Source organism: Ascaphus truei, chromosome 4, assembly GCF_040206685.1.
Source record: "Ascaphus truei isolate aAscTru1 chromosome 4, aAscTru1.hap1, whole genome shotgun sequence".
Taxonomy (NCBI): Eukaryota; Metazoa; Chordata; class Amphibia; order Anura; family Ascaphidae; genus Ascaphus; species Ascaphus truei.
This window is the reverse complement of record NC_134486.1, coordinates 393,615,590-393,625,011: the sequence shown is the minus strand read 5'-3', so window position 1 is coordinate 393,625,011 and position 9,422 is coordinate 393,615,590. Positions and strand designations below refer to the sequence as shown.

The following is a 9,422-nucleotide window of genomic DNA, read 5'->3' as shown; positions in this document are numbered from 1 at the left end:
CTGCGTCATCAGTTCATGGTTTAATCATCTGGTCATGTGTTTACCTGGATATCTGAGACAAAGTTCGGGCGTATAACATAACAAAAGAAGAAATATATATTCACACACATTTCTACCTTCACAATCCCCCCTTGAATAGATATTTCTGACTTGCCTAAGGGAGTAAGGCTGTCTTGCGATGGGGAAAAAGGAATGGGATACTTCACTCGATTACTGGCACAGGATATCTCTAATAGACTCCTGTACCTTCCATCGAGACTTAACACACCGCAAGAGTCCCTTCCCTTCCGTATAGCCTTAATAGTCTACAGCAATGAATTACAAATAAAATGAGGAGTCCTAGAAGGACTGTGGGTAGGCATATCTTTGTGAATTTTGGAGCTAAGCAGAATTTCCAATTCACTTCCGGTGTTTATCATCATGTCGACACCACCAACTTTGAGCATCAGTTTGCGATAGAGAGGAATAAGGCAACAGAGAATAAGAATACCAAATATAAAAATACATAAAATAACTAGGCCGATCGTGGTAAGAATCGATTTCCATCCTCCCGCCCAATCTGCTATCCAATTGGCCCAACTGGTATCTACTCCTGCATTCCTCTTTACCTCTAAAGCTAGGTCCTTAATTTGATTGAGTGCCTTGACTGTTTTACCGTCAATTGCCGAATTTTCAGGGATATAAGTACAACATTCTTCACCAAACATGGAACATACACCACCCTTTTCTGCTAAAATCATATCGATAGCCATCCTATTCTGGAGGGTCATCCGGGTGTTGGGCCCTAGTTCTTCAATAATACCCTGAAACGCATCCCTACTAAAATTTATAAACCTCTGCTGATTGTAATACAAATAGTTAATCCAGTCAACATTTTTATTAATTTGTACTTGTGGGATGATTGATATAAATCCAGCGGAAATTTGGTCTAGGGCCTTGAATTCATCAGGGACCCCCCTTGGAACTCCTATGGCATCTCTATATACCATCCCATCGTTCTGTAAATCTGTCTTTATATCTCTTTTGTATCGTGAAAAAGACAGAGGCCTCCTAGATAGATATTGTTCCTCAGGTTCCCAGGGAAGTATTCTGAAAGGCATTATTAGTTTTACTAAAGTACACTGCCCCTGCCATTGGGGGGGCAAGATGTTACGAAGTATACCGTTTCCACACAACCAATATACATCTAACATATGAAGGGTGTGGTTCTGGAGTTTGTCGGAGTCCAATGAGGAGTTTGTAATACAAAAACCTGGAGCAAACCTTCCTAGTTTTACGCCAGTACTGCGTTTACCATTGAAACAGGTATAGTTTCCATTGTGGATGAATACTTCTCTTGGGGGTTTGACACTGATCTTAACGGACACTAGATGGCCTAATTCTGGACATTTGGAAACGCTACCATTACTTAACAGAGATATTAGACATAAAGTTTCATTGCCTGGGAGGACAAGAGGGACTGTGGTCAGATGGGTGTTGGCGGCAGCGCAAGCTATACAACTAACATTCTGACCTGAACTCTTCACCGTATACTTTACCCATTCTAACCACATATTTTTCCTTACATCAGTTTGTGTCTCAATTTGGAACACATCTTCCCATGTTAGATTGGGAATGGGCAATACTTCCTGTATTTTGGCATCAAATTTTTCTTTATTATGTTTGGGAGCCCCGGTGGGTTGTATCGGCCTATTCTTAATATCTCTAAACAATAGGTGTCCCATCTGTCCATGTAATGTACCTCCGTACATCCCTAACACATACAGCCCCATATCGTCCTCCGATGGATTCTCGAGCTGTAGATAGAAAGGGAGACATATAGGTGGGGTGCTAGCTTGGCAGGTGGTAGGACTCCAAACACCCTTACCTAAAATCAGTCTGGTCAGGAGGGATTTCCCATTCTTATCTTTCCTGTTTTTCCCCTCAGATGGCTGATAGGCCCAATCCTCATCCCCAGTGTTCCATCCTACATTAGACCATTTGCCGCACCATTTATTGTCACCGAAAGTGACACAGAGATACAGTTGTCCCTGCTGCCAATACCCTGGGTTAGGATATAACTTGAAATATTCGCAATCCGCAACTTTACAGAAATCAGTAGTAAATGTCTGTAAGGACAGTGAAGAGTTGACCCAAAAGGTCACTGTTTTTACCTCTACCCCTAAACTTAAAACTATAAGCAAAAGGATATACATCATGGAGCTTCAATTGGGGATTTCTTGCAATGGGAAGCGTGTATCCAGGGTCCTCTCCCTTCAAGTTTTACCGCGGTAGGGGTGATCAGCAGGACACGATATGGACCGTCGAATCTGGGCTCCAGACAGTCTGATCTTACGTGTCGTTTGAGATATACACTGTCGCCTGGCTTGAAAGGATGGACTGTTTCTCCTGAGGATTCTGGAAGAGAAGCGGACACTAAAGAACGAGAGTTAGACAATTCTTGACCCAATAAAATTACAAATTGCACCAATTTATCCTGATTCTTTTGTAATTCCTGGCTGTCTATCTCTGGTATCCTAGGGGGTGACCCGAATAAAACCTCGAAGGGGGTGAGACCATGTTTCGCCTGAGGAGTGTGTCTAACATGGTATAGCGCTATGGGCAGTAGTTCTGGCCAGGGGACAGGGTGGTCCTGGCTCATTTTTAACAGTTTGGTCTTCAGTGTGCCGTTCATCCTTTCTACCTTTCCCGAACTTTGCGGATGGTATGGGGTGTGCAGTCCTTGGTGGGCTCCCAGCATAAACCAGAGTTCGGAGAAAACATTAGCAACAAAAGCTGGTCCCTGATCACTTTCTATCACTTCCGGTATTCCAAATCTGCAAGCTACCTCTATGAGCATCTTCTTGGCTGTCACCTTGGCTGTCATATTCTTGACTGGGTAAGCTTCGGGCCATCCTGAAAACATATCCACCACTACCAGCACGTACTCGTATCCTCCAGCCGGGGGCATATGTATATGGTCCACCTGAATTCTTTGCCACGGATATTCTGGTTTGGCGAGGTGTTGAATGGGTACTGCTTGGGTGCGACTGGGATTACATGTCTGGCAAACTTGGCAAGCTTGGTTATACGTAGCTAACGTGGTACTGATTCCTGGTGCGTGATAGAACTTTCTGATATAGGCAAAGGCTTGGTTCTTTCCTCTGTGCGTCGCTCCGTGTGCCCATGTCGCTACTGCTGGGTACATTCGTCTGGGGAGGCAATATACATCATCCTTTTTCCATAGACCTGTTCCTTTCTCGATGCTCGCCCCATCTTTCTTCCATTGCTTTTTCTCTTCTGGTAACGCTTTTGACTGTTCCTGTAGTAGCTTGGTAATTGGAGGTCGAATTGCAAGCGTAAACGGGACATCATCAATTTCTATTCCTGCTTCTCTGTCTTGTTCTTTCTTTTTCACTTGTGCCCTTGTGCTCACCATGGTTACTGCGGTAGCCTCTGTCGACAGCCATCTCTCCGACACAGATCCCAAGGCTGCTTCTTTGGCTGCCTGGTCGGCCAGTTGATTACCTCTGGCTTCCTTGCTGTCTACTTTCCCATGTGCCTTTACTTTGAGGACTGCCACCTGGACGGGTAGTGCCATAGCTCTCATCAGATCCTGGATAAGGTCAGCATGCTTCACTGGGGTTCCAGAAGATGTTATAAATCCTCTATTCTGCCATATTGTGCCGAAGTCATGGGCAATACCGAAAGCATAACGCGAGTCCGTTCTTATATTCACTTTCTTGCCTTTTGCCATTTCTAGTGCCATTTGTAGGGCCACTAGTTCTGCCTCCTGGGCTGATCTTCCAGGTGGTAATGCCTCAGCATGGAGAATTTCGGTTTCTGTGGTAACCGCGAAACCGGTGTGGAACCGACCGTGTTCGTCTGCATATCTGGATCCGTCAGTCCATAGTTCCCAGTCAGCATCTGGTAGTGGGCTTGTCGACATATTGGGAGGCTCTGACGTATCCTGCTGTAGGGTGAGTAGGCAATCGTGAGGGGACGTCTCTTGCACTTCATCTGTACTGCCATCAACTCCCCCCTTTGGGATATGTGGCAGAAGAGATGCTGGATTAATCGTGGTACAGCGTTGGAACGAGACGTATGAAGGCAGGAGCAGAGAGCATTGAAGTCTAAGGTGCCGTTGGTGGGTAAGATGTCGGGGCAGCGTCAAGGAGAGGACTGCGGCCAGGTCGTGGGGTGCCATGATAGTAACATCGTGTCCTAATGTAATATCAGCAACTTTGTCGAGCAATAATTGAGCAGCATGGGCCGCTTTGAGACAGCTGGGAGAAGTCCGGGCAACAGGATCCAGACGGGCAGAATAGTATCCCACAGGTCGTTGTCTATCTCTGTGAGCCTGGGAGAGAACACCTGAGGCGTGGCCATCTTGTTCTGATACATAAAGATGGAAAGGCTTGGAGTAATCCGGAAGACCTAGAGCCGGGGCGGTAGATATTGATTCCTTCAAGGCAGCGAAACACTGTTGGTACAACTGATAGGTTTCAGTATCAGCTACATCTTCCTCTTTGGGGCCTGTTTTCAAGGCATCATATAGGGGTTGCATATTTCTTGATGCATCTGGGATCCATTGTCGGCAATATGTGATCAATCCGAGGAACATTTGTAGTTCGTGAATGGTGGACGGGTATTTTACTAACGAGATAGCCTGTTTCCTCTCATCTGTCAGGTGCTTGATGCCTTGTGAAATACAATGGCCTAGGAAGACAACACGAGGTAGACACCACTGTAGCTTGGATTTGGAAACTTTGCATCTGATCGTATAGAGATATTGGAGCAGAGAGATGGAGAGATCTTCGAGGTCTTGGAAAGTAGTAGGCCCGCAGAGTAGAAGGTCGTCCACGTATTGGAGAAGTGTGGCTTCTGGGTGTGCGGATACCCATGGGGAAAGGGACAACTTTAAAGCTTGGGAGAACTGATTGGGACTGTTCTGAGCACCTTGGGGTATTCTGGTCCATGTCAGTTGTGCCCCTTGAAACGTAAATGCGAACAGGAATTGGCATTCCTCCTGGAGGGGGACACTAAAGAAAGCATTTGCCAGGTCGATTACCGTAAAGAGACCTGCTTCAGGCGGGACACCGCTGAGAAGGGTATTGGGATTCGGGACCACTGGAGTTTCCATGATAGTGGCCGCATTTATAGCTCGAAGGTCTTGTACCAGCCGGTACTTTTCAGGTTGGCCTTTCACAGTCTTCTTTTTAACCGGAAACAAAGGAGTGTTGCAAGGGGATGTGCAGTATTTCAGAACTCCTTTCTGTAGATATGCCTGAATCTGGATTTTTAGACTGGTTTCCTGAGCAGCTTTTAACGGATATTGGGGGACCCGTGGAAAGGGGAGTCCTGGCTTCAGTTGCACAACCACTGGGGGGACTGGGAGAAGACCAACATCTTCAGGTCCCACAGACCATAGTTCTGGGGGAATAAAACACTCTATATGTTCGGGAAATCCCATCTCACGTAGTGCCAGATCTTGCATCATCATTAGTGGCAAGGCTTTGATGGTGCAAATATCCGCGGGCCCCGTGTCGTCCCCATCTGGACGGTGAAGGGTAAGCTGCATTCCGTCTGCATCATAGCAGATATTGGCCCGTAGTCGTTGGAGAATGTCCGATCCCAAAAGATTGATGGGGCAGGTTGAAGAAACTAAAAATCGTGCGACCACATCCGAAAAGGGGCCGAGGGGTACTGGGATGGTCAGTCGGCTTTCTCTTTGCACTCCCTCCACGCCAACAGATGACATCCAGTCTGGGGATAATTCTATAGTGGGGGGAAGGAACCTTTTTGAAATAACTGATGTGGACGCCCCCGAGTCCACCAGGAAATCTAGAGGGACATTGTTTACTGCGAGAGTAACTTTCCCGCATACAGCAGTATGTCCCACTGCTGCCATGGTGGTCCCGGATTGTCCTTCCTTTCAGGACCGAGGAGGTAGCCCGTCTTGTTGTTGTTCTTGTCGTGGCTTTCTGCATTCACGTCTCACGTGTCCAACTATACCACAGTTCCAGCAGATGGGTCCTCCCTGGCCACGGCCATTTTGTCTTCTATCCTGTCGCTGTCCGCCATAGTTGCCACCATATGAATTTAACCCTTGTTGGGGAGGCTGGGGGTAGTAAGGAGCATATGCCGGGGCAGGGGGAGGGTATGGGTACGGTGTGGGGTATTGCGGGTAGACCGGTGGTGGTTGTTGTGGGTAGGGAGCGGGGTTGGGGGGGTTCGGGGTACATCCCGATGGTGGAGGAGGGAGGTACTGAGGTCCTGTGGGAGGTGCTCCAGGAAGGGAGGGGCATAGCACAGCGCCTGCGCCTTCGTTATCTTGCATCATTAACGCGAGGGCCTTCTTTTTCCCTTTCTCCTTCACTTCCTTTGCTTGGGAGCGTGCAAAACCTTTGGCCACCAACACAGCATCTTGTAGAGTGCCTCCTATGCAGTCTGGACGAATCGACAGAATCTTTTCCCTTAGGTCTTCGTTTAACCCTTCCACAAAGGCTTTGGTCAGAATCAGCCGGTGAGCTTTGTGCTGGTGGATGAATCCCAGATCTTCGAATTGTATCTGGCATCGGGAAGCATATTGTTCCACTGATTCCCCATCGTTCTGGGTGATGTCCTGAAGGGACCCTTGTAACTCTGTTAGGGCTTCTTGAGCCCACAGTTTGAGTTGCTGGCAATAGGTCAGTCCTGAAGCATAAGTGTCAAGCGCTGGGGCCTGACTGGAGTCAAAAGCGGGGGCCATCAGTGGTAGAAAACTATCGGAGGCCCTAATTTCAGTCAGCGAGCTTAAATCGGACCAGGAGCAGCCATACGTCTTCCGTATCTGTTCCATTCTTCTGTAGAATGGCATAGGTTGTTTTTCCGGATCGGGAAGATTCGCTACTAGGGTAGACACTTGTGTGGGAGTGAACGTAACATACTGAAGACCAAGCTTTGTGACATTGCGGGGCGTGTTGTCTGTCATAGCGGAATGCTGGTTTTCCGCCACCGACTCCAGCTTAATAGCGGGCTTTACCCGGGCGTGGTAGGCCTGAGACTCGGGGAGGGAGGGCACTGCCGAAGGCACTATATTGTCTCTGCGCGGATCTTTGGCCTGTAACGCGGCCAACATAACCGACACTCTTTCTGCCTGATCCGTAACTATTCTTATCTCGGTAAGTTGGGTGGGCCTAATGTCTATGAACTCACGTATAGTGGCTATAATAATTCTGACTGCTGATTCTAATGGGTACTTGTATAACCCGGTTGACACCAGTGGAAAAGCTACGGTTGTAATACCCTCATCAACGCAAGCCTGATCTGATAGATAAGTGAGGGTGTTCCAAATTCCATTTTGCAATTGCTCCGCACATATGGGTTCAAACTCCCGGTCGTATCGGGGCCCTACAACATGTATAATACGATTAATAGGTATATCACCCGGGCCGGTAATAGCGATTTCCCCGGGTCCTATTGGGCCCGAACTAGCAATGAGATCATTACTATTTTTCTGCAAAGAGGGCCCTGCCGCTTGGGAAATTGCCTTTGCTAAACCCCCCTTGTGTTGGAGTTCTGAGTTTGCTGCATTAACTATCACATCTACCCTTGCGGTGGTGATATCCCCGACACCTACACTGATAGTTACTTGGTGTCCCTGTGGATTAACATATACTTTGGATGCGGCCGGAAACCAATTTTCTGGCACTTGGGGCCTGCTAGGTAAGGGCGGGGGTTTAGTCGAAAGTATTGATTTAGGTTTAGCACTCGGGAGTGGTGGAGGCCGGGAAGGGATTCGTGGTGTAGAAGCGAGCGGCGGTACAGGTGCCAAATTATGGGTTGGCCCTGCCTGGTCTTCCCACTCTGATAGTTCGTCAGGGGCTGTGGCCCGTCGTACTTTTGCGAGTACTTCGAGGGCTTCTGGAGTCTGAAAAAGTTCTTTGAGAGAGTAGACCGGAACGGAAGGGAAAAGTATTTGTACTGCGCTTGTAGTAGCTTGGGTATCCGTTCCCTTGACTATGGGGCCTTGCGTGTCACCAGCCTCCGGTCCTTGGTAATAGGATCCGGAAGTAGTGAGGACCGGATATAAGGGGGCGGAAGGGGCGGAAAGGACTGGGTGGGAGGAACTGGACTCCGGAGGGCAGGGTTTGTTGGGCTGGGCGTTGTCGGGAGGAGGGGGAGGGCCAGTGCGGGGCGTGCCACAACTACAGCAGAAATCCCGCCAGTCGGGGTTTTGTACACCACAATGCGAGCAGACCCACCCTTTCGGACTAGGGCGAGCGCCATCTTGGTATGGCGGAGGGGCCGTGGTCCCCTTTGGTTTAACGGGTTTCATATAACCATATAACATTTCTGATAATGTGGACCCCCCTTGACCCACCACTTCCTCATACCCTTCTTCACATAATTTCCCTGCTACTCGCAGATGAGCCTGCGCCACCTCCAACAATCCTTTATCCTCCAACAACCCTCTAGATTCCGTTATAATTTTAGCCCAGAGACTGGGTTGTAATCTTCCCGTGGACGGAGCGTCCGCCATTTTATACAGATTACTTGCATTTTTGATATATTTCTTTCCTTCTCGAGTGCGGACTAAATCTAGTGCTGTCTGTGCCCCTGTGGGCAACACATGTTTTTTCTTAAATAAGTGCAACATCTCTGAATTCTCTGTTCGTCCCACTAATATCTCGTGGCCGGTCCTGTGTCACCGTCTCGAGGGAACCACTGGTTGGGTTACCGCCCTCAGACGCTGGGTCCCTGACCCCAGACACCCGGTACCGGAGACAGAGTACTATCTCTACGTCTCGAGGGAACCACTTTTTCAGGTTACCGCCCTCAGAGCATCAGTGCCTGTCCTGTTCCCTCGCCTCGGCTGACAGCCTGCACTCTCATTCAGGGATTTTGCAATTACTGGTCAGAAAATCAATCAGACAACCCGCAATCTATCTCCCATTACTACCCACTCGGTCACCTAAATTCCCAACACTAATGCATTAATACACATACATATACTAGCTACAGTCAGTCGACAAAAATCCCTCTCAACTTCGGGCTCCTACTTGCGGCACTGACTAGCATATATAACATGTAAACATTCGTACAATTTAGCAACTTATATGTGACCACAAGCAACTGAAGAGTATGATATTTTTAACAGTTCTAAACAGAGCGCGACTCTAAAGATCACACCGTTGTATCACATCAACGTGAGTGAAAGACCTAAACAGATTATACTACCTAGGCAGCAACCCACCGACTTGTCATAGGCAAGATAACACACAAAATGTATGCAAGAGCTTACCTTGACAATGAGGGTGATCAGTCCTCGGTTCGGTGTGTCACGGTCTCTGCAGCAAAATCAGCGACAGGTCAGTCTCTCGTGGTGAGCCGGAGTCACGCTCCCCCCCTCACACGTTGGGCGCCAAATAATGAGGTCGTGAATCTCACTATATCAGGGT

General features: G+C 48.2%; 1 protein-coding gene across 1 annotated transcript; it reads right to left on the bottom strand.

Moving 5' to 3' along the window:
- Positions 1 to 1,545: 1,545 nt before the first annotated feature.
- LOC142493887 (protein NYNRIN-like) lies at positions 1,546 to 5,890 on the bottom strand. Its single transcript, XM_075598584.1, has one exon. It carries the CDS (start codon positions 5,888 to 5,890, stop codon positions 2,195 to 2,197), a length of 3,696 nt encoding a protein of 1,231 aa, XP_075454699.1. The 3' UTR covers positions 1,546 to 2,194.
- Between the last annotated feature and the right edge of the window lie 3,532 nt (positions 5,891 to 9,422).

Excerpts from the sequence above, each read along its gene's own strand:
- LOC142493887 (XM_075598584.1), bottom strand. The coding sequence starts at position 5,890 with ATGGCAGCAGTGGGACATACTGCTGTATGCGGGAAAGTTACTCTCGCA.